At 40.8% G+C, this 26,009-nt stretch overlaps 1 protein-coding gene and 2 pseudogenes across 3 annotated transcripts in view; 2 read left to right on the top strand and 1 right to left on the bottom strand.

The window, feature by feature from the left end:
* KIF24 (kinesin family member 24) overlaps nt 1-26,009 on the top strand; it is a 49,045-nt gene extending 23,036 nt beyond the window's left edge. For all 3 annotated transcript variants that reach the window (XM_006916054.3, XM_015592640.2, XM_025049737.1), the window contains 10 exons: nt 2,078-2,175; nt 6,127-6,342; nt 8,932-9,019; nt 14,136-14,257; nt 15,069-15,174; nt 17,703-17,774; nt 19,526-19,635; nt 21,263-23,461; nt 24,706-24,799; nt 25,339-26,009. In XM_006916054.3, the coding sequence (XP_006916116.1) occupies nt 2,078-2,175; nt 6,127-6,342; nt 8,932-9,019; nt 14,136-14,257; nt 15,069-15,174; nt 17,703-17,774; nt 19,526-19,635; nt 21,263-23,461; nt 24,706-24,799; nt 25,339-25,479 (3,246 nt within the window). In that variant the 3' untranslated portion in view covers nt 25,480-26,009. The remainder of the gene's footprint in view (nt 1-2,077; nt 2,176-6,126; nt 6,343-8,931; nt 9,020-14,135; nt 14,258-15,068; nt 15,175-17,702; nt 17,775-19,525; nt 19,636-21,262; nt 23,462-24,705; nt 24,800-25,338) is intronic.
* On the bottom strand, nt 3,530-4,456 carry LOC102897111 (annotated as a pseudogene).
* Nucleotides 12,914-13,031, top strand: LOC112483156 (annotated as a pseudogene).

Here is a 26,009-nt window from a genome sequence, read left to right on the forward strand (position 1 = left end):
AGGAAAGATACTAATCTTTAATCAGTAAGTGCTTTCTAAGGTGCTTACTGAAGAGTTAAAGTATCCACTAATATTTATAAAAGGGAGGACTAGCCATATACTCAATGAAATAAAAGAAGACCAAAAAATGTATTCCCACATTTACTTCTGTTCATTTTTTCTTATTTTCCTGAGAAATGCACCCCCTCCACACACAATATATTTTGCTTTTGATTTCATACTTAACTATAAAAACCTATGGTAATGTTTGATCAATAAACAGATTTGTCTTGATTAAAGACCAGTTATGATTTAGCTATAAATCATGTTCATTAAAGTCAGATTTTAGAAATATATTTTATTCTTCGTTATTACCATTTTCAAGCTTAATCAAAAGTATAATGAACCCCCATAGAGCTATCACCCAGCTTCAACAATTATAAACATTTTATTATTTTTGGAATCATATCACATTTTTCAAAGCACTAAAAGTTTACAGATCTCTTTATCATGCTACAGAGATTCATTATTTTCTCACCTAACTTTTGAAGATTTTTTCTAACCGATAAATTCAACTTTGTGGCCCCAATTTCTTCTCAGATGACCTAACAAATTTCCTTTCTAGTGTAATGTAATAGTACCCGAAACAGAATCAAACCTGGGGTAGAATGACCCACAGTAAATTGGCCTCAATTCATCTTTCTGCATTTGTCCATACAGTTTGTCCTTAACTGAATATTTGGAGTAGGCCTAAAAGGTAACAGAAGACAGGGCCTCTTCTCTTGTTCATTGCGTATAGACAGACTGCCATTATGATGCTGCAGTCAGGCTTGGAATTATTAGGATTTTTTACACAGATGTAGTTGAACTGCCAACATGGTAAGCTTCTAAATTATGCAAATCATCATGGCTGCTGAACTAATGCTTACCAGACCCAATTTAATGGAGTCTCCTGTCCTTTTCCAGATGGCCATGGTTTTTTAATTGGGAGTCAGCTTTCTCTCCCCAGCTCCCCACATTCAGGCAGTTGCCAAACTTCTCATGGGTCCGTCTCCTCTTTATTTCTATTATCATCATCTAATTTAGACCTTTTTTACGTCATCACTGAATTACTAGTGTCCCTGTTCCCAATCCATTCACAGTGTGAAGCCAGATTTAACTTCTAATAAAATGACTCAGCTATCCCTCTCCTTTTCAGTTTTTTTTTTTTAATTATCTTTTCACAGTTTACCGAATTAAATATGAGCATTCCACCTTCTCTCTTAAGATTGGTGTCCTAAGACCCCTACAAACTCATTATTGTAGCCTTCTATTTCACTTTTCTACCTACCAAGATCCTATATTTCAACCACATTAAATCTTCCATGTTCCTCAAACAGTCTTTGTGTTTTCCTGCTTGGCTGTTTGCTCATGTGTCCCCTGTGCTTGGAATACCTTCCCTGCCTCCATCTCCGCTTCTCAAATTCCTCTTCTTCTCCCATTCTCATAGTCTCTCCCAATAAGAGGGAATATGTTTCTCCTTTTAATTTCACATGTACTTTATCTCTCAAGTTTTTTCTGTCTTATAGTCATTTGTATACTTGTCTGGATTAACATCTTTAGGGGCTGGGGTGGGGTAATGGTAGGATAATATCAGTATTTTTGGGCTCCTTGAACTGCCTACTGCAATATACGTAGTACCAGTTAAACAATAGATGTTTATGGAATTAAAAGTCAAGCTGTGTAACATATGGAATGGAAGTCTTCATCTAGAATCCCCTCAAAATTTCAAGTATCTTAGCCATTGCTAGTCTATGATGATAATCTTCATAGATTTCAGTTCCTCTCCTGGACTTAAGGAGGATTGGCTCACTCTTGTACTCATCAGTTTACTTAAGAGAGAACAAAAATTGTGTGCCTTCGGTTTTACATTATAAGAATGTCTACAGAGATCTCAAGTAAAATAAGACTCTGTCATTTGATAGTTATTGATTGCTTATTTCTAAGTTCATCATGGTCAATTACTATTAGTTAAAAATGTATTTGCACCTTTATCATGTGTTATCTAGAATATGGTTGAAGAATTCCTTTTTCTATAAATATCAAATTTCTTTTTCAGCATGTTTTTTATTTTGATGAAGTCTTTGGTGAGGCATGCACCAATCGGGATGTATACATGAAGACTACTCACCCACTCATTCAGCATATTTTCAATGGGTATGATAGTAATTATTTTCTTCTCTTTTTATTTTCTATAAATTATATTTAAAAAAATAAATATCACTTATCCTTTTCATTCCTTTTGAGTTAAACATGAATTTGTGTTTTGTTCTAATGAATTTAAATTAGTCTCTTCTGAACAATTCAGTTTCTCTATAGAATTTACCAAGCATTTAGAAAATTTCAGCAAAATTTCTCTTATATTGATGATATTGATTCTCTACTTAGTGGAAAAATACAAGCTGACAGCAATATAATTTCATGAAAGTCCTCAGAATAAAAAGATTGAAGTGGTTGTAGTTAGTTTGAACTTTTAATAATAGTTCTGTTAACATTTTCATTGGAATAAGATAGATAAGTGACTATTACTTATCTATTTTTCATAGATGTATTTTTTAAATTTTGAAGTAATTATTCATACTTAATAAACATTAAATGGGACAGGAGCTTCTATTATACATTTAAACCTTAGGTATGTGCAGGTTGAAAATTCCAAACAACCAGCTATAGTTGCTGATTCCAGAGTATTTTGACGTTTATTTTTTTTAATAACTTTTTTAAAATTGAGGTGTAAATTACATGCAGTAAGATGCACAGATCTTAAGAAGTATTCACGTTTGATGAATTTTGATAGTTGTGCACATCCAAGTACCCAATACCTGGAATAAGGATGTGTCTACCGCCCAGAAAGGTTTCTAGTGTCTCTTTTTAGTTAATTCTTCACCATCACTCCCAGGTCTTAAATAAGACTTGACCTTTCTATCACTATAGATTAGTTTTGCTTGTTCTAGAATGTCAGAAATAAAATCATTACAATATGTTTTCTTTTATGCCTGACTTCTTTTGCTTAGCATGATGTTTTTTGATATTAATACATGTTGTTATATGTATCCATAGTTTTTATTGCTGGGTAATATTCCCCTCTATGAACACAATTTGTTTATCCATTCTCCTGTTGATTGACATGTGGGTTGTCTCCAGTTTTAGACTATTAGGAATAAAGCTGTATAAACATTCTGTACAAGTCTTGTGAACATTTTCATTTGTCTTTGATAAAAACCTAGAAATGGAATTACTGGGCCATAGGATAGGTGTATGTTTATAAGAAAGTGTCGAATAGTTTTTCATGCACTATTTTTTTGATAGTTGAAATACAACTTTATTCTGATTCTAAACAAAAGGGGGTGGGAATGACAATAACAAACAAAGTTTCACCACTGAATATTGTGATGTGACTGCAGCAGTCTTATATTTGAAACTCAAAGAAACAACCACATTCCAAAACAGCTAAATATGTACGTCCAAAAAATGAAGGTATTTTTTTAACTGCCATGTTCACTCCAAAGCCCATTCATCTCCTTCACCATCCAAAAGATTAAGCACATGTTCTCCTTAGCTATATAATAAAGTGGCAAACATGCTGCACCACTGATAACAGGATAATTGCCAATAAAACTAGACTTCTGAAGGTAGGCTCCAGCTTCACTTTCTCACAGGTCATCATCCTCATCACCATCATCCACAGGGAGAGCAGTTGTCTGAGCAACCACTGGATCATGCTCATATTGTGCTGCCAAAGATACGTCCATGACAACCTCTGGTGAGGCAAGAGCAGGCACAGCAACAAACTCCAAATTAGTGTCTCCATCCAGTTAGTTTTCTAGCAAGCTAGAGGAAGGGCTTTTCAAAGTTGTAGTTACTTTTGGCAGAAATGTCATAGCACTGAAGGTTTTCTTATGGTAGAAGACAATTGATTTTGCCTTAACTTTCCTGTCCTTAATATCCACTTTATTGCCACACAACACGATGAGGATGTTTTCACGTACTCACCAGATCTCTGTGCCAGTTTGGCACATTCTTGTAAGTAACTCTTAAAGTTACATCAAACATTACAATGGCACACTGGGTTTGGATGTAATAGCCATCTCTCAGTCCACTGAATTTCTTCTGACCAGCCGTATCCCATTCAGTGAACCTAACAGATCCTCTGTTGGTATGAAACACAAAGGGATGGACCTCAACACCCAAGATAGCTTACATACTTCTCAAATTCACCAGTCAGATGACGTTTCACAAATGTAGTTTTTCCATTTCCATCGTCACCAACCAATACAAGTTTAAACAACTTGGGGTTCTCCTTGGGCAGTCATCAGGATGTTACTTCCAGAAGCATCTCTGGGCCTGTCTGACTGATCCATTCACTATTTTATACTCCTAACAGCAATATATGAGAATTGCAGTTCTGCATTCTTACCATATTTGGCATTGTCAGCCTTTTTTATTGTAGCCAATCCAATGGATATGAAATTATATCTTATTGTATTTTTAATTTGAATTTCCCTAATGCCTAATGATACTGAACATCTTTTTATGTGCTTATTTACCATTCAGATATCTTCATTTGCCTATTTTTTTTTGTGTTGTGTTTTTGTTATTTTGAAAAAATTATTTAAATTTTTTACAATTATTTAAATGAGCAGGCTAAAAAAGTTATATATTTTTCAGGTTGTTTCTTATGCACAAAATCTAGGGAATGCTTTTTGAGAGAGAAGGTTTCTAAAATAAGTTAGAAATCAAATAAGACATTACCAGTAAAAAATAAGGGAGTTGCAAGTTAAGTGTAACTTAACTGTAAATTCTGTAAAGTGTAATAGAGATTCTTCATGCCTATATTTGTGGTTTTTTTAAAGCTCATCACTGAAATGCTCAAAAGATAAGCTAGATTACATTCTTTGCTCTCATTCTACTAGATCTTCTTCAGTGTATTCAAATTTCCTTCTATAATTCTTTTCTTAACTGTGCCTCTGCCACTGTCTTCAAGTATTCATACTGTTGGGAGCCATGGTTTAAAAGACAAGTAACCTGTCTCTGCTTCCGGTATCTTAAATCTGATTAGCTCCTATCTCTAGATTCTCACACTTCCATGCTTCCTTTGCTCTGGACACATCACTCTTTCTTTGTTTTCTATCTGGCTTCACATCCCTTTCTACGTATGCATCTCTCTGCCTACCTCTAGCTTCCCCCTGTTCCTGTGTCCATACATACTTTTTTTTCTTTCTACAAGTAGCTACTTTTATTAATTCATGTGATTCCCATAATAACTATTTACTACCTAACATATTCACTTTCTACTTAGTACTACATAGTTGGGCCCCATAATACTCAGGTAATCTTGGCCTCCAACTCCTCTTAAAATATACTGTGATCTCTGTAGGTTGGTCCGCCAACTCTCTTCTCCACTTCTTATTCTACAGTTTTCCACTCATACAGGGCGTGTGCAAACATTTATCCACATCCAAGAATAGTGACTCTCACTTAGAATCATAGGACAGCAAGGCTAGAAGGGGTCTTAGAAATCAAGCAACCCAGTAATGTATTGATGAAAGTAAAATCTGGGGCTCTTAGAGAAGCTCTTTTATGAGTCCTTCCTCAAATATTCTGCTTACATTGATTTCACCTCTGTCTAAAGTTCCTTAATATTCATATGAGTGGTCACTACCTTCATGTTTATCATATGATCTTCTGTTATTTATTGTTTTTAATTCTCTATTACTTGTTTAACCAAACTTATCTTTCAGGATTAACATAAAATCTCTAGGATCCTCTAAAACACCTAGCAGGAGTCTTTGTTTCCATGCACCAAATCTAGAGAATACTTTTTGAGAGAGTAAATTTCTAAAATAAGTTTGGTGACCATTTTCCAGTGTTGTCTCGCAGTCTTACCAGTTTCATAAAAAATTACTATGAGAACTCATACTGCTTTGAGAATGTTTTTTCTTCTTCCTATGTTTGTTATAATGTAAAGCCCACTTCTCCCTAAAGGATTGTGTGTTTATGGCTGAATTTTGTCAAGGTTTCTTCTTTTACCTGACTTTTTTCATTAAAAATCTATATAGAGATTAGCATTTATCTTAACATGTATAGTGATACAAATTATTCTTCCTTCAGAGGCAATGCTACTTGCTTTGCATATGGACAGACAGGTGCTGGAAAGACCTACACCATGATAGGAACTCATCAGAACCCAGGACTGTATGCTCTGGCTGCCAAAGATATCTTCAGGCAACTAGAAGTATCCCAGCCAAGAAGGCACCTCTTTGTGTGGATCAGCTTCTATGAAATCTACTGTGGACAGCTTTATGACCTCCTAAATAGAAGAAAAAGGTACTGAATATGAGCGGGAAACTGAATCCGTTCATCATTTTTTAAGCCAGAGTCCCACCGAATCATGGAATTTAATGAATCTTCAATACGTTAATGCCCTTGCGTGAAATGAGAGTCTCCTAAATCAGATATATATTTTCAGCTATAGAAAAATATAAACCAGCCTTCTATTAGTATTTTTTAAGTGATCAATATCCTGTATATCTGATATTTTGGTCTGTAAAAAAGGTCATAATTTCAAGAAGTTAGGAAACCAACGTATACTTAAATCTCATCCTAGTCTTTTGACCAATTATTACACTGGAAGAACTTTAAATAATGTTTCCCACTTTCTCTTGTTCTTTTTCTCAACCTCAAGGAGAGATTTCTGAAATCAGCAAAAAGAAAAGGAAAATCCCTTTTATTTACATTAAACTTTTAACTCTTATAGGACTTAAACTCTTGCCTTTGCAACATAAATAGTAATTTAGAAATGTATTCAGTAACTGATTTTAAATCCGTATTGTATTTTTCTGGCAAAGTTTTATTTAGGTTGAAACACATGACTTTAACTGAGTAGGAAGCAAGGAATTGTGAAGGTTATCAACTGACTGAGAGAATAGGGAGGAGAGCGGAAGTAAGGGAGGTGGAAGGATAAAAGCTTGTCATGACAGAATTAACCAGACCTGAGATGTGTTGAGAGCAGCCACACCAAGTGGGGAAGAGTGAGCTGAGGCCAAGCATGGTAGAAGGCTAGGGAAAACCAAATCAGTGAAATAGACGAGCCCACAACAAAAGGATTCAAGCCCCTGTAGAGCTGTCCAAAAGTTCCGCAAGCTCCAGGCAAGCACTGGAATGGGGGGTAGAGGTGGAGAAGCAGCTCCATTTCAGTAGGGAGAGCATAGAAGGGCCAGCCCCCATTGTAATGGGGCACTAGAGTACTGAGTAGCGTAACTGGAGAGGCCACTGAGTAGACTTAGGCAGGCCACTGTCTTGTGGACTATTGCAACAAAAAGGGACCTTCGGATATGCCACAACTCAGAGAATGTATAGATTTTGGGGGTTCAGTTGTGCCACAACTGCCAAATAAAGGAGAGTGCCACTCTGAAGTTGCTTTAGCAGTTTCTCTTCTTTTCTACCCTCTCTGTTGTTTTCGAAGTGTCAAGTTAGATTAATCACAACTTTGCTTCCAAGCCCCAACATTCTTATTAGGAATGTTTTCCGGTCAGAATGACTACTTCCTTTAAAAAATAATTGGCATGAGAATGAAAGCCACTGTTGTGCTATGTGTGTGGTTTGTGTGAAGGGACAGTCAGATTATCCAGCTGTTTGCGAGTGTAATTCTTTAATGAATGACCCAGGTATATTGCCTTACATTTTTGCATCCTTTAATTATAGCCACAGGATGAGAGTATGCTAACTCCTGGGTTTGAAGCTTTTCTAAGACTCTCTAGTGAAGACCCAGACTTACTCGCAAGTGTCTTGTGCTGTGGGTGTTTTTTTTTAATCTTTTTTAATTGGCTAATATCTGTTTGTTTCCTCCCTTTCCAGGACTTCTAAAATGTCTTGATCTACTGATGGCATCCTTTCTTGGTTTAGAGTTGTTATGATTTATCGTGTTGTTTTATTAATAAAATATATTTTCTCTAATAATAGTGGGGCTTTGACAAAGGTAGATAAAAATATAAGTGTGTGTGTGTGTGTGTGTGTGTGTGTGTACACACCTTAATCTTAATCAGTTTCCTATTAAGGCAGAAAAATAATAGTCTTTGATATATTCAGTACATGCCCCTTGATGGGTATGGTTTAATGATGATAGACCATAACCACTCATTACCTTACATACAGGCCTGAGGCATTCAATTGCAGCACCAGGCTCTTCCTTGCTTTCTTAGAAGGTATATCAGGACTCTCTATGTTGCAAGTAAAATAAAAGCCCACTTATACTGGCTTAAGGCATTTAAGGAAGTCATTGGCTTATATAACTAGAAAGCCTAGAGGACAATTAGGCCTTAGGGTCTTTTTACTCCAGCAGCTCAGGACTGTTATAAGAACCCAGTTTCTTTACATCTCTTTGCTCTACCTTCTATGGTGTTAGCTTCATTCCAGAACTGTTTCTCTTGTGAATACTGAATGGCTGCCACTGCTCCCAAGGCCACATGCTTTCTCTCCCACAGAGAAAGAGCACCTCACCCTCAGGTATCTAATAACCAGAGACTAGGACTTTATTTTGATTGGACCTGCAGAGTCCCATATCCACCTCTGAACCAATCACTGTAGCCAAGAATACACCATCCACTGATTGGCATAGATCTGGGATATATGCTCATTCTTTTTTTTTTTTGATTCCCTTCACCTCTTATGTGCTCTTTCTTTTAATTATAGCCAAAGATGCTGATTTGTTTACAACAATCAAGGACTATCCCTGAAGCCAGGGATTGGGGTCAGGAGGTGTGGGAGTGGGTGGGGAGAATGCATATCAGTTCTACCCAAACAGCAAATGCTATTTAATGGTGGGAGAGTGTTGGAGTGGTTTCTGGGGAGGCAAGAACAAAGTCTATTACATATTACAGCAGCTCTGCCATACCAACCATGTTCTTGAATCTGCAGGCTCTTCGCAAGAGAAGATAGCAAGCATGTGGTACAGATAGTGGGACTGCGAGAGCTCCAGGTGGATAGTGTGGAGCTCCTCTTAGAGGTAACTCTTCCCTCTTTACTATGCCACTATATCAGACAAAATACAAGAAAAAAAATTATTTTGCTATCAGCAAGTAAAATGGACTCAGATTTAGGTATGACAAGCATACCACTTCACATTTATAAAATGTGAGTCCTCCTCTGAGAAAATAGCTTCTTTATAAGTTGTTGTCTCAGTGCTATGGTAGTGGGAGGCATGTGGGAGAACCTAGTGCGTGAGAGGATACTCTTGGGCTAGTTTCAAAGGCTGCTAATATGTATTTCTCTGGTATTCGGCATTATTCATAAGTCAAGAAGTGGCAATACTCACCTTTAGAATAGCTTCACAGTATGCCCCTCCAGGGACTTTGGTGCATGAAATGGCAGGGTGGCTCACCATTGATATATGTCTTTTCTCACAGTTTCCTTTTCCTGGGTCAAACAGATAAATTTTGTTTAAAGGACCAGACCTCATATTTGTGTGATTATTAGATCCTGAGTCCTGGAATCCAAAACTTGAAGATGCCACCTGAATGTGACTGTTTTAGAGAGTCACCTTAAGGCCAAGAACCTTTCTAGTGATTGCAAAGATAGGCACAGAACAAAAGTGTGTGGAACATATTGAAGGAGCTCCCCTGAGACAGCGACCATTCTTACTTGTCCAAAGCTACCTCCACTGTAGAATCCTAAAGAAAATTCTCATACAACTATTCCCTATGTTCCTCTTGCCCCCACCTTCCCAGGCCATTCCTTCATTTGGTCAGGAGTTTCAAGAGAGTTGGTTCTTATGATGCCTTTGTCTGTGGATGTTAGACCAAATGAATGGGAAAGGAATAAACACTAAGAAGGAGTCCCTTTTTTTTGGCTGTAAGTCATAACTGTGCTAATGAGCAATCTGGTGTCAAATCACACTCCTATCCTGGAAGAGTTTGTGGCACTGCTCTATCCTAAAGTATGTTTCCTAGGAAAAGAAAGAAGTTTCTTATTAGTCAACATATTATCACCATTGATACCTCAGTCTGTAGTACAGACAAGGTTGTACAGAAGGAAACCAGCTGAGATCAAGGTGGAAAGTTGATATAAATTATGGATATCTGACACGGTTACCCTCATAAACATTTATTGACTCGAAACAATAGCACTTGCTAACTCAGATGTCACACTTTATCGCTCCGGTGTCACCGTTCATGCTTACTCAGGTGTCACCCATGTGTTTGCTTAAATGTCACCTTCAGGTGTCATCTTTAAGTGTTATCCTCACAAATCACCCTCAGGCTCACTTAGACACTTGTTGCCTGCCTCACAACTGACAGTTTTATTTTTCACATGGGATTGTCCATCCTCCAGGAAGTCTCCTTCCAGGTGTATTTTATTACCTGGTCTTGCCAATGCAGGCACCAGGATTTCCCTGCCTTTTAGAGGACTCACTGACTCATCCAGGTTTGGAATCAAGATTTTGTCGGTCAGGCAATTAATGAGCATTTTTTTCAGTTGTAGAGATTTGTGGGTTTTTAAGTCATTCCTATAGCCATTTCACATATTTATATTCCTAAACTTCTAATAAATCTGCTTCATATTTTATCATTTCCTTGGCTGTATTGGTAGTAGAGACCGCATAGCAAGAGCTTCCCCTAGATAACCCTCAGTTATATGCCAGTGTAGAGACTTAATCTGTACACAGTGCCTCTCCTACTGAAGTGTTCTTAGCCCTTCTTTGTTATTTGTGCAGGAAACTTAGTGATTAAAGCCTTGTAACCAGGTGGAGCTTGGACCCAGTGCTGTGTATCCTTGAGAAAAGTCCTTTACTTTTCTGAACCTGCAACATGAATGATAGTAGATGATCAAGTCACGTAATAGAGAAGAAAATGAGATAATGTACATAAAATGCTTACTGTGATGCTAGCTCATTTTGTCACATCCATTACTGTTACTAGTAAGTCCCTCAGTGTTTCCCAGTGCCACAGAATTCAGCAATTGTCTGTACTTTCTATTGTGGCAGGTTCCCATTTCACTACTCACATAACCTGTTTAGTCTAAAGGACCTAGATTTAAAAACTTGCCCAACAGACTTTAGCTACCAAAGGAGGAATTTAAGACAGAGGCAGTAAAAGAAAAAGAAGGCCTAGTGATTATTAAGGTGATTGTATTAACTTTGGTCTACTCCAAGACTTGCAAACAGATAGTCTTTTTTTCTCTTTAGTCTCTTCCTCCTACCCTCCTTTCTTTCCTTTTTTTTTTTCTTACTTGTACTGGGGAGCCCATGGAATCTCCTGTTGATTTATCAAGGTCTATTTCCCTATGAAACTGATTGTTTTACATTTGTGAAAAATCATTTGTTTTGGAAGTTTACATGGAGATGTTAGTTCTTTAGCATCTTTTTAAAAAATTAATATTTACTGAAAACTTACCATATGCTAATCATGGTACATGTATTATCTTTTTTAGTCCTCATAAGTAACCTATGAGATTACCATTTTATAGATAAGAAACTGAGACCCTAAAAAATTAAGTAATTTGCAAGTGTTCACACATTGCAAACTGCTGCACTTCATTCATATGTCATTTACAAAAGTTTGTGTGACAGTCTTCACAAACTTGCTCATTTTTTATTCCTCAGAGCTCAACCCGCTTTATTCCACAGTTTCTGAAAGAAATGGTGATTGCAGGTTGTTACTGAAGCTGAGGAAACAACCAAGGACCAGGAATTCCTTCACACCTTTCCTAAAAGACATTTAGTCAGGAAAGGTTGCCTCAACATACTGTTTTGTAAGGCACACTCACAGGTACCTAGTACATCATGGTAAACAGGTACAATGAAAAGCCCAGTGCAAAACTCTGTAATAGAACCCCAGAAGCAGTCTTTCTTGACTCCCCTGGGGGTGAATTTCACCACAAGGCCATCCTTTCAGCTTCCTGTCAATATCCACAGTTCTTGGCCAAGTATAATCTTGAGGCCTCTCTGAGCTCTCACTAGGTCCCAGCAGAAGTAGCATCATTACTCACATGTGGCAGGGAAACCTGGCTTCTGTTCCTAGCCTGACAATATTCTACCTTTGTGACCTTGCATGAGTCACTTCTCTGTGATTCCTCCCTTATCCGTCAGGCGTATTGCTTACACAAATGTAGAGATTTAAAAGATTTCTCCTGTCTCTTTATGGGGTTTGTAAAAGACAAAATAAAGCACAACTGTGAGAACCCTAAAACGCTAGGAGGAAATACACCAGAATCTTGTTAACTCTGGGATGATGGGAGGTATATATCTTCTTTATGCTTTTCCTATACTTTCCTAGTTTTCCACAGTAAGCATGTCTTGATTTTCTAATGAAAAAGAAGAAAGATTTGATTAAAAGAACAATACAAATCTAAGATGATCCATCATCATTGCATTACAGCCTATGTAAGCATAAAGTCAGAACCATAGGGAGAGGCTAGGATGAGGAAGTGCATTTAAACTGGATGAGTTAGTCACAGATATGGCCTTAAGTGACCTAGCCAGCATCCAAGCTTAACAGTGCTTTTTTTTTTTTTCTTTTTTTGGCACTTGACACACCTAGTGTAAGGGATTACTGCTCTAATTCTAATTTCTGATTAGCAGCAACATGCTATCCATGCAGTTGATAAACCAGTTTTATAAATTAACAGGTTCTTCTTACAAAAGGATTCATCAGGTAGTCCCTTTAAACTTTTAGCAAGCTGTTTACAAAATGAATACATTTAGAATATGTTTCTAAATTTGATTCTAAAATATAATTCTGTATCTCACATCCAGATAATCTTTAGTAACATAACTATTGCTTAGACCATGGAGGAACTTAGTTAAATTTTTAAAAAGCACAAGCCCGTTCTTGTTAAGTTATTTTGTGGCCTGTTGTTGAAATTTTACTGTCAACTTTCAGACTCTTATTTGGAAACTGTAGTCTATGGTCCTGCTACCCTGAATAAGCCCGATCCCATCTGATCTCAGAAGCTAAGCAGGGTCAGGCCTGGTAGTACTTGGATGGGAGACCATCTAGGAAGACCAGGTGCTGTAGGTGTAAAAAATAAAAAAGTAAGGGATTGTAAGCTGACAAGATCCTTGCAATCTGTGAGGTCAACCAAGGGTTGACTCGCCTAAAAAATAAAAAAAAAAAGTAATTTAGAAAACTGTAACTATGTTCCATGTGATATAAGTTAAGATTCTGAGAGATTGAGACAAAATGAAATAGGACTTCCTTACCCTTAATTCACTACAATATAAATGTATTTATCATCAGTGCCCCACAGTATAGTAGAAACCACACGGACTTTGAAGTCATATGTACTGTATATGGAATTTGGTTCTTCCATACCACAGCTGTTTGTGAGGAAATCAACCTCTGAGTTTATTCCTCAGCTATAAACTAGGCATAATAATCATATTCCCCTCACATCAGGCTATTGTGAGGATTCTATCAAATATTTTTAAAGATCTTCACCTTTTTGATTGTCAGGAATCAACATTCCTCCCTCTATCTAACATCAGGACAGCATGTCATATATAGCTGTTTTCAGTGCTAGAGGCCAATCCTGAGGCTTTACCTCCTCTCCCTAATTCTCTTGTAGCCCGAGGGACCCAGATTAGTCTTTACTCCCATTTGGAGTGGCATTGGTCTCAAAAGAAATCATGGGCTAATGGCAGTTGCGATATCTTATCACTTCCATGTTCCGACACATCAGGCCTGGCCTCTTTTATGACTGCATCCCGGTGGAACAGCAGGTGGATGTGATTAGTCATTCCATGATGAACATTTCCGTCCTTTGTTTCAGTTACTAAGATAGATGAGTATTATGAGACCTTGCTTTGGAGCCAAGTTATACCCTAGGGATTTTAGTTAAACTAAATCTATCAAAGATATTAAAAAAGAGTGTATGAAATCAAGAAGTAAATTAGCTCTTGAGCTAGTGAATGTTCCCCCGTAAGATTAGTATTCCACGTTGTTTTCATTGCTGTTGGGTACTTTATATGATTTAGTGTTTAGGCAGCTTCCTACATGAAGGGAAAAAGCTGCAGTGTACTAACAAAGTTACGTGTCTGTTCTCTATTGCATTGAGTCGACTCTTAGGAGCCAGAGGGCTTTGTTTACTCCTTGGGGAAGTCACCCTATGGATTTTATTTTCAGGTGATCCTGAAGGGCAGCAAGGAGCGCAGCACCGGGGCCACTGGAGTTAATGCAGACTCCTCCCGCTCCCATGCTATCATCCAAATTCAGATCAAAGATTCAGCCAAGAGGACATTTGGCAGGTGAGCTGGAAATATGCAGAGAATTGCATTGTCTGCTTTTCCCTAATGTGACTTTGAAATATGTTATCAACAACAGGACACCCTGCCACCATGGATTTCTTTATTTCAAGGATACAGAGTAGAGTTGTTAGCCCTGAAATAAATCATTGTACTGAAGTGCCATCAGTTGATTAACCATGAAGTAATGACCTATTGTTGGTCAACCCTAAGTTATTAAAAGGGACATTGATTGCTTCTAATGTGAAACACAGTATCAGCAGAGGAATAGCAGAGAATGCATCTCAGAGAGCTTACAGGCCAAAAAAAAAGAAAAGAAAATTAATCCATCCTTCTTGAAAGAAGCCATGAGACAATTGGGTACATTCATTGCTTCTCTGGTGCTATCTTAGCAAACTCTGCCACACTGATGGATGAGCCTATCTCATCTCTGAGTAATGAGTCTTTTTTTCTTTCTTTTTTCTTTAGTGTTTTTGGGGGCTGGAAAGCAGCCCACTGAAGTTTCTATTTAATTATCTAAGTGGTCCCTTAAGCAATTTACATTGTGGTCATTTAGCCTTATGGGAAGAATGTTTTATTAATTTGTTATACTTTCTTACAAATGATTAAAACCAGTGGAAGTGTCTGGGTGAACAGTGCCAGCAGCAGTGGATAGATCAGTGTCTTGCGATACTTTTGGAAAGCTGACAGTAATGCCTTTTTTTTTCCTGAGTATGAGCCAGTGTTAATTTCTTCCGGCCATCACAAAATGCTGACTGATGTAAAAAGAAACCAAAGCCCCAAAGAAGTCATCCCTGCTGTGTCTTTTCTCTAGGATCTCTTTCATTGACTTGGCTGGCAGTGAAAGAGCAGCAGATGCCAGAGACTCAGACAGACAGACAAAGATGGAAGGAGCAGAAATAAACCAGAGTCTTCTGGCTGTGAGTTGTTTGAAAGCTTTAATCTAAAAATTCTTCTTCAGAGAATTTGCCCCACCCGAGTGGCTGAGAGTGGGGTGGAATCAACAGAGCACGGGCATGAATTCCAGGCAATGAATTCCAGGCTTATAGATAGAAGCTGCCCAATCATATTCTCGGCAATTCTAGGCAACTATTCCCTTGTCTCCCTGCGTTCTTTGAAAAGGGGGAACGATCCAATGATGAGACGGTAGAATAATGAGATTATAATAATACAAAAGAAACAAAGCACAACAAACTCATTGGTCACGTTTAGGTTACCAGAACACCAACTCATTCTGAAAACTGGTAACGACAAAGAATCAAGAATTTATCTTGCCTCCACTGTATGAACTGTATTTCAGGTTCATCAGATACTTGAGGGAAAGTTCTTTTCCAGCTAATAAATACAGAAGGAATATTAGAATTACACCATTTTGGAATCCCTAATGAAACAATGAATATAAGTGATGCTCATCAATGACTGCTAAAACCATTAGGTGAAAAAGGCTGATGGGAAATGTTTTAATGGAGGAATTAGGCTGACAACACTTGAATCTTTCTTCTTAAAATCACAAAAAGAGACATCCATTCTCTCTACCTCCTGACATGTTCCTATAGGATGTCTAAGAATAACCTCTGAATTCTTGCCAGAAAAAAAATAGAACCTAAATCTGATTAAGCCTTTAAATCAGCATTTCCTAATATGTGAGCCACAAATGCAAACCATATATGTAATTTTAAATTTCTAATGTCCACATTAAAATACATGTACTAATTATATTAAATATATACTCTTAATTATATGTTTTAGTTAATCTGATATATTCAAAATATTATTTCAGCATGCTGCTTATATTGTACATCTTTGGCTAGTTGGAACCTTTTCAAATATGTTCCTGTGTCTTCTAGTCCCTGATAGCTTCCTTCCTGGCTCTCTGTAATGACTGGAAGTTCTGGGCTCATCTTGTACATTTCCTTCCCCAGGTTTGAATCAGCCATTTATTCAATAAGCCTTGGTTTTAGAGGGAAGTGGAATTTAGAGACTGTTTAGGGGTGATAGGGGGGCTTACTATCATTGTGTTAGTCCTTGCTTCTAGCCCTTTCTGATGAACACGGCTAGAAAATAGATTTCGTTTTTTAGAAGGAGAAAAATATATCACGAATTCATACTAATAAATTAATTCGAAATTAAGATTAAAGAGTTTTTGCTTAACTTTTTTGAATTTGTATTTTTCTCCTTCTCTCTTACAGTAGAATTGTTAGTTCCTAAAACATTAATATAATGTATTTGCTCTACTGCAGTATATATATATTTCAAAATAATGCTGATATTTCTCTGTGAGGTACACAAAGATGTCCCTTGTTTCTTTCCTGGGCATTTCTCTTGGTTCTTCCTAATGTTTAGTAAAGTCTACTTTCCATTCTGATTCAGCAGGGCTAAAGGGACCAGGTTCATAGGGATTGGTGGCCACACTTGGATTTGAATATATAAGGAGCAGGTGTAACTAAGGGGGCCAGGGTTTGGTTACCTGTTCATCCATTCTGGAGAATCTTCCCAGTGCTCATATCCCAGGGAATATTGGATTGATTTGTAATAAAAGAGGAAATTTCCTTATTCCTTCTTATACTCTGCAGCTTCTTAGATAGAGGAGAATTAGCTGCAGGCATCCCTGACTGCAGCCGGGAACAGCCACAGCAAATTCTCAAAGCTACTTACCTGTTCTTGGTGAACTCCCAGCACTGGCACTTCCAAGGAATTCCTTCCAAGCTCTTTCCTCTCCTTTTCATTTAATGCCTTTTAGCCTAGATTCATGACTCAGAAATAAAAGATCTCTCCTCCCTCATTTTTCCCCCGACCCCTGCTGTGCCTGTTACCCCTAGAAGTCTGCATACCCTGGTCTATGCTGACATTAGTGATGTCCTGTGAGCAATTCTTTGAGGGGCTATGGCCAGGAGCAAGTGACATGACCTTGCCTTTGGGCCACAGTTCTGGCTTTTTTTAAGTGAGGAGGTAGACCTAGATGATTTCTAAGTTCCTTCCCAGCTCTGACTCTAGAATTTCTCTCTCCCCATTCAGACAACTTATGTCTGAATCTACTCTTGAGTCTACACCTATAGGTGTGCACATGTAAGTGGGGAGGTGGAAGAGTGGCATAGATATTTTCTTTACTTAAGCGCTTCTGCAGTTGGGAAGAGTGTGATGAGAGGGAGCTGGCGAGCCAGAACTGCCACTGCATAAGCTTAGACTCTGGGACCTGTGGAAATGTCCCTAGGTTTGTCTGCTCCATGCTATCAGGATCACAGCTTTTAAGTTGGGAGGCCCTTAACCTAGGCACAGATAGCACAGGATAATGTTTTCTAGTCTAGCTTGATTTTTCTTGTTGAACAAGAAACTATCAAGGCATTTTGACTTCCTTTTGGAAGACTGACTGACTGACTTTGAATGTAAGAAAAATCTGATCTGTTATTCTCTCATTGCATGTGATATTTGATGTGCTTGTTATTTTCAGCTGAAGGAATGTATCCGAGCATTGGATCAGGAACATACCCATACTCCCTTTCGGCAAAGCAAATTAACTCAGGTAAAGTTAAATGTGAGCTTTGAGTTCATTCTGGTTCACTCATTTGTTCCTTCTTCCATTTATTTGTTCCTTCAGCAGAGCATCCACTGCCATCAAGATGTGACGCTAAGCACGGGGGAAAAGGGAGTGAAGGGGAGTCACTAGGAGCTCTTAGTCTAGGAGGAGAGAGGGGCATCCTCAGGCAGAGATACCTGTAGTGTGAGGCAGCTGGGCTCCCGTGGGGCAGCAGTACTCTTCTGGTTATCATTCAACAGCTTTCCGCTTATTCCTGATATAAAAAAACCTTGTCGATTTAATGGAGCCTCTGAGCCTTTGAAGAGGGTGTGGAGTAGCTGTATTTGGTACTTTCTTAGCCGTAAGACTTAGACCGGTGTTTTAAGACAAAAAGAATAGCTGCATAAAAAGAATGGGGTAGATTTTGACGTGTGATCAAGATCTATAGTTTAAAAATATGATGTGAGAAAAAAACTACACAGAAAAAGTATGCATTTGTTAACTGATTATTCTGAGTGATAGAACTATAGGTAATCTTTCTTCTGTTTTTCTATCATGAAAATGTGCTTCATATTAACAAAACAACAGTAAGCATCTGTAATGGGTGCAGAAGAGTGGCCCATGGAGGGGTCTAAGACAGTTATGGGTGCCCCTGGTTCCTTTCTTCACCAAGTCCTGTGCACAGAGGATCGACTAGGCAGGGATCTTTGTGTTTTGGAAGAGGTTTTCATGCTGTGCTGCCAGCTAGTGGCTCTACAGGGCCTGAGTCAGAACCTATAATAATACAGCTCCTTACTAGGCAGAGTTGTTGATCTATGGATTAGATCATGTCTTCTCAAACATGATTTCAACCAGGGACCTAGGAGACCTTTCTTACAGGTGATTAATCCTGACTCTGACATTTACTCTATTTCTTAAAACAAGTTCCCCATCCCAAGAAAATGTGTTCCTATTAATTAAAATAATAATTCAAACAGTAGATACAAGTACAAAGAAGATAGTGAAAAGCACCTGAAAATCTCTGCTCCCAGGGACAACCACTGCTACATTTTGGTGAACATCCTTCCAGGCATCTCTCTACTCATATATCTACACATAGATCCACTTAAAAGTTATGGAATCATGTGCCTTTTTCACACTAAGACAGTTTTAGGTCCTTCCATGTACCTAAATACAGATATGAATAATTATTTTTAATGGTTGTATTGTATTCAGTTTATACTGATCTAGTTTGTTCTCTGTTTATATACTCGTAGATTTTTCTAATTTTATTATTGTGACCAATATTCTGTTTGTACTTCATTTGTTTATTTATTTGGATCAATTAAGAAATTCTCTCTTTAGGATGAAGTCCTTGAAGCATGATTGCCAAACAATAGTGTGCACATTTTTTACATTTGATACATATTGCTTACTGCGCTCCCAAAAGCTTCTACCAGTTCATGGTACATGGTAAAACTTAGCAGTGTGTGAGAGCACCCATTTCCCTAGACCATCAGCGGGCAGGTGTCATGAGTGTTTCTTAATCTTCGGGTGAAAAAAATATTAGTTTTTTTAATGGTTGTTTGCATTTCTTTGATTAGTGGAGAAGTGAGTACCTTTGTGTGTTGATTATTTTTGTTTCTTCTTGTGTGAATTGCCTTTTTGTAGACAGGGGGACAAAAGAATTTCTTTTCGGTCCAGTGTCTTGCATACAGTAAGTAGTCAGTATGCCCTTTGTTAGTTGACTTCGTTGTCCTACCTTCTGTTTTGGACAGGTCCTGAAAGACTCTTTCATTGGCAATGCCAAAACTTGCATGATCGCCAACATCTCACCAAGCCATGTGGCCACTGAACACACTCTGAATACCCTGCGCTATGCTGACCGGTGAGTCCCTCTCAGGAGGCAGGTCATGTATGTGTGTCTTCTACACACACAGGGATCTGACCTAGGGCTCCAAAAGCCTGTTCTTGAGGCAGTGATCCTACCACCAGGGTTTTATGCAGTTGTCATTTGAAAAATGCGACCTGGTAGGCCACTTTACAAGTATGAATGTGATAAGAGAAACACATTCCCTTGTTCAAGAGAACTCCATCGGTGGCATTTAAATGGCTAATGGGAGATGAAATATTTCTCTGGAGTGGAAGGCTCAGTGAGGTTTTCTTTCCATTTGCCTAAGCCCTAAATTGTAAGGGATAGAATACGTATTACTTGCCAAGGCAGAAGCACTTAGAAGAGACCAACCCCAGATGTGTTACAGAAGGATAAACAGACCCAGAGAAGGGCAAGAATGTTAAAAGGGCTCACTGGGAGTTGGTGTTACAGCTGGTACCTCTTACCCCATGGTCACATGTGTCTCCTACAGTGGGTGAAGATTCTGTCATTACCATCCTTTCCTCTGGCCACTTTGCTACCTGGTCCTGTCTTACACTCTCCTCTTGAGTCTCCTAGAAGCTGTCTCCAAGGTTAACAAACTATTTGAAGGATATCTGTTTTTTTATTACTGTTAAAGAATTTTCAGTATCCATGGCATTTGATGAAACTCATTAAGAAGGAAAGATGAGCTATCATTTAAGTTCCACGAGATTAGGAACTTTATCTCTTTTTCTCCACTATATCTCTACTGCCTGGACAGTATGTGGTACCTAGTAGATGCACAATAAATATTTGCAAATGAAAGGAGGAGCTCCTGCTGGGTGTCAGGGCTGGAGTAAGGCCCTCTGGGCACCTTATCTTATATAAATAGGAGAGATAGTTTACAAAGTGGTTACAAGAGTGGGCTCTGGATTCAGACTATCTGGCCAAATACCCTGCCTCTGTCACTAGCTAGCTGAGTGGCCTTGGACAAGTTTTCAACTCTCTGAGCCCGTTTCCTTATCTTAAAGGGGATATAAATAGCACCTACCTCATACAACAGGAACCAATGAGGTAATATGTATGAAAGGCTTAGCACCATGCCCAGCACATAGAACTCAATATATGTTAACTTTAACAATAATACTATTAATAGGTCCCCCAAGTAAGTTTTCTGAAGGAGGTTTCTTTTATTGCATAGTTTCCTAATGCCAGCACATTACCACTGCTAGAAGAAAGTGGCTACGTTATGAATTGAGGGTTCTGTTTGTGGAATAGTGAGTGGGCAAGTGGGAGACATGAAGCTCCTGAGTTGGCCCATCTTCAGGAAGCGTGGCATAGGCTCTGCTTGGACATAGTGCAGTCCTGACACTAGCTACCCTGGCCTGTCCCTCCCATGGGACTGTGGTAATTTCCAAAACTCTTCTGATTAATGGAATGTTGGGTGCATGCTTATATCCTCAGAGAAGTCATTGGTCTTTTTTGTTCAGGTAAAGAGAGGTATCTCATGCTGAAATAGAATCTCCCCATTTCTTCTTATTCTCTCCCAGTATTCAATCCCTGTAATACTTTTCTTTGGTGTTTGTTTTCCCTAAAGGCTGTAGAAAGGGAATTATAGAACATGCAAAATATACACTTAACATGAAATTGTTATTTATAGGGTAAAAGAACTAAAGAAAAGCATTAAGTGTTGCACTTCAGCTGCCAGTCGAAATCGGACATCTGGAAATTCTTCTCCGAAACGAATTCAGAGCTCCCCTGTGGCCCTGCCAGGGGACAAGTGTTCTCCCAAAAAAGTCAGGCTGGGGCTTCAGCAGTCACTCACAGTGGCACCTGGCTCCACAAGAGGGAAGGCCCATCCTCTGGCCAGCCACCCACCCAACATCCCATTTACTTCTGTACCTAAAGTCCATGGCACAAAGTGTGGCTCCAGAGGGAATCCTCCCCAAGAGTGGGTCATTCAGACTAGCCCTGTCAGAGGAACCATGCGATCTGGACATTTAGCCAAAAAAAAGGCAGAAGAGTCAACTCCACTGTGCTCTGAGAAAAATCAAATCAGCAACAAAATTGTCCCTGGAGAAGACATGGTACATGGTAAGCTGCCCTCTAAGTATAAGAAAGTGCAGACTGTGCAGCCAGTGCAGAAGCAGCTTGTGTCACGAGGAGAGCTCCCCTTTGGCAGTATCCACCCCTTGGCAGAGTACCGTCAGGGCAGCAATGGGGCACCTGCCAGGCCCGCCTCTGAAGCTTGGACAAACATCCCTCCACATCAGAAGGAGAGGGAGGAACATTTGCGCTTTTATCACCAGCAGTTCCAGCAGCCACCTCTCCTCCAGCAGAAGTTAAAGTACCAACCACTGGAAAGGCTTTTATGCCAGTACAGGCCCCAGGAAGGGCAGCTCCAGAATGAGACCCCTCCTCCCTTACGCTCTTATTCCGAGAGCCATGATGGAGCCCAAGCTGAGGACCTTGATGACAGTGATTTCAGTGAAGATTCTTTCTCACATATCTCCAGTCAGAGGACCACAAAGCAGAGAAACACTGTGGAAAATAGCGAAGGCTCGTTTTTCCTTCATCAGAGGGAAAAAGGTCCTGAGGAGCAGGTGGCCGAAAGGCAGCAGAGTCTGTTTTTTAGCCCCAGGACAGAAGGTGATGAGAAGGATCTAGCTGGAAGCTGGATGTACTCCAGGGACCCCACAAGCCACAGAAGAGCAGCCCTTGATCACAACCACAGCCCAAGTAAGGTGCCCTTGGACTGGAGCAGAGAGGAGGACTCTACCTCCTCAGGGCCCTCTCCCAGAGACAACCTGGCAGAAAAGCCTTACTGCTCACAGGTAGACTTTGTATATAACCAGAAAAGAGGCAGCAGCTCTGCCTTTGATCTCAGACAGGATGCCTTCGGGAGCGAGGTTCCTAGGCAGGCTGAGGGGAGCTTGCAGTCCCTAGAGGAAGATGGTTTCACTTTCTCGCTATCCCTCATTGCAGTTCCTGACCAAAGAGAGACAGTCAGCACACCTCTGAGAGAAATCAGTGAAGACAGCCCAAATGTGGCTACTACAGCAGTGAAAAACAGTGACCCTTTTCAAGAAGACTCTAGAGAAGAATTAGACACATGCTCTGAATATGCTTCTGGACTGATGGCTCCCCTCACTGTGTCCCTCCTTGAGAACATAGATAATGAGGGTTCTCCTCCCTTGGAACAGCCAGCCCAGACTGAGGCTGCACACAGTCAGATGGCAGCAAGCACAGAGGGGCCAGCTGTGGACCACTCAGGGTCATGTGGTGATCAAGAGGCAGTCCTGCCAGTGTCTTCAACTGGGCACCTGTGGCTCTCGTCATCTCCCCCTGACAATAAGCCTGGTGCCGATCTTCCAGCTCTGTCTCCATCACCCATCCGTCAGCACCCATCTGACGAGCTGCCTGACAGGGAGGCTGACTTGGGGGAGGCCTGCCAGAGCATGGAGACTGCACTTTTCTCCCAGGAACATGAGGCTAGTGAGCAGTATGATGCCGATGCTGAGGAGACAGAGCTGGGCAGCTCCCAGGGATTCCCGGGAAAGCCATTCCCCACCATACATACTGGAGGACCCCACTGTGGGCCTACACCCACCCCGCGAACAGAAAGTAGTGATGTGGCTGACCAGCCCTGGGCCCAGGAGAGAAAGCATCTGGCAGGTCTTGGTTGGCAGGAGCTGGGTTTGTCCACAGACCCCATCAGGTTGCCCTACTACAATGAGGACATCGAATGGCTCAAACACAGGCCGATACAAAGGTGCTTAACAAGACCCAGCTCTCCCCTGGTCCCCAGCTGCTCTCCCAAGACTGCCGGGACACTCCAGCCCACCCTGGGGCACGCACAGTAAGTTGGGCTTTCCCCAAGACTTGAGCTCCTACTCCCAACCCAGCTTAACTTAATGTTTTGTCTGTTCTGGGGATGTCTGTGGTTGGCTCAGTGTCAGTTGTACTGTGACTAGAGAAGGGCTTTGTTAAACTTTTCAAGGGAGTCTGCCTAGATGCATCTGACATAAATAGCAGAAATAAAACGTATTGGAGCAGGCCTGCCAGGGTGGGTGGACCCTCAGTCTGGGAAAGCTGAGATGTGAGTGAGAAGGGGGGATCTGTCCCCGTAAGAGCAAGCCTGTGACTTGTGGCGAGGTCAGAATCCTCTTCTTCATTCTCTTGGGTCTGTGTTCCTGGAAGTGCTGCCCAGGGACCCAGCAGCTGCCACCTTGTACCCCCAGAGCTAAAGCAGGTTGGGTACCTTCCAATATGGGGAAGGTAAAAAACAGAGGATGGTGGTTTGTGCTGCTTTTCCCAAAAGATGCTGTGTATAGTGCAGCGGCGATGAGACAGCAGCCTCAGGGGATGTGAAAGAAAGGAAGCAGTGAGATCTAGCAGGGCCCCTCTCAGCATCAGAAGCCTAGGAGCTAGAGAGCAGGGTGAGCTTGTGGGAGCAGATACTTCCTTTATGAGGCTGCAGCCCTTTTCTAAGGCTCCTGATACCTAGGCCAGCTGTCTTTGTCTGCTGCTCACTGGTGCTCAGGCCAGGGCCATGGACAAAAAGAAGGGCATGCAGGGATGTACAGGTGAGGAGCCCACCTCTTCCAGGTAATCTTGCTGTCTCCCTGGTCTCTACCCATCAGTAGGGTATGACAAAAGACAGATACTCCAGCTTCTAGCTCAAACCCCCATGCTTTGGTCCCAGACCGCCCATAAGAAGTAGAAATGACAGCATCCTAGACAGTAGGCTCTACTTTGTGCCAAGGATGCCAGCTATAGTGGCACAGCCTTGAGCCTTTCTGCAGGGAGCTGTGGGCAGTTCCTCTGTAGAAGCAGCACCCAGTCCTGTCCCTTAGTGTACCTGGGGAGGCAGGGGTCAGCTCCAAAAGCCCCTGTCTCTCCCAGTATCTCACTGGTATTCCCTAGTCTCTTAAGTCTGGAGAAGAACATGTGACAGGAAGAGGTGGGGTGAGCCATCCTGGTCAAAGCCTTGACCACTTTGGGCAGAGGCAGCTCCTGGCCTTGAAATGGGACTCAACTCCAGAAAGCTGCCCAGGAGTTGGAAGGCCTGGAGGCCCACAGTGTGCTCTCTGGTGTTCCCAGGCAGGTGGTCATTCGCGCACACCAGGAACAGCTGGATGAAATGGCTGAGCTGGGCTTCAAGGAGGAGACCCTGATGAGCCAGCTGGCTCCTAATGTAAGTGCCCTTGTCTGGACACTCGGGACTGTTGGGAATTAGCCTTCGGCTAGTTTGACGGTCAGCTTTATTTGCTGTGGTTAGTGTCGGGTGAGGGTCTGCTGTCATATTCCACCCATTGTTGAGGCCTTGCGCTTTCTCTTGCCATTCCTCTGGGATAGCTTGAGAGAGTGCAAGGACAGGTGGGAGATGGTACCACACTCCCCATTCCTAGGCTAAAATGTTTCCGGCCTCTATCCTTCACCATTGTGCCTTCCTAGTGGCTTCTTGGGGCCCCTCCTTGTGACAGTAACAGTGAGCCACATGCAGACCAGAGGTATTTACGAAAACACCCCTCTACCCTGAAAGATACTTCTCTATGTATAAAGTGTCTCAAATGTAGAGAGGTGGGGCCCACCCTCTGCCATAGTGACTATCCTGCAGGTGTTCCAGCTGGAGGGGCCTGGGCTCCGAAATCTTCCTGCAGGAGATGGGACTACAAAAACAGATATAGAAGAGGGCCAGCAACAGCTCCATTTGTCCTTTGTTTCCTATCTCAGGATTTTGAAGATTTTGTGACCCAGTTGGATGAAATCATGGTTCTGAAATCCAAGTGCATCCAGAGTCTGAGGAACCAACTGCAGCTATACCTGGCCTGCCACAGGCTGTCTGAGGCTCCTGAGAGGACAGTGGTGTCTTAGAGCAAGATCTACACACTATGGGGTCGCAGGGGTCTCAGGGGCTAGAGGGGCCTCTGCTGGGTCCTCCCTACAGATACTAGAACCCACTTCCTGGTTCTGCCCACACGTTAGCCTCTATAGCTACACATGGGCTTGGCTGGGCCCCAGCTGTTCTCTCAGGGCCAAGCCTCTTGTCTCTCAGTTCCAGGCACAGGAAGATCTTAATGTACCCCTCCCTTTTCTCTGAAGCTAGAAGAGAATTTGTCTTACTGACCCTTGTATGGAAACACACCTGGGTCTAATAACCTTGTAGATGTTTCTCAATTTTGGAATTAAAGGATAGGTGGTCACTGGTAACTTAGAGGTCACAGATCACAAACTAGGTAAGATAATGCTGCGCCCAGGAGCTTTATCAGCTGAATTCTATGCCTTTCTTCAGGACTTGGCCAAAAACTAAAACATCGGTGCTAGTGGGGCAGGGGCAGATGAGTTCTGTCTCATGATTTGGGGCTTTAGGTTGGCTTTTGAAATGTAAAACGAAGGAACTTTGA

The sequence above is a fragment of the Pteropus alecto genome, unplaced genomic scaffold (genome assembly GCF_000325575.1).
Source record: "Pteropus alecto unplaced genomic scaffold, ASM32557v1 scaffold206, whole genome shotgun sequence".
NCBI lineage: Eukaryota > Metazoa > Chordata > Mammalia > Chiroptera > Pteropodidae > Pteropus > Pteropus alecto.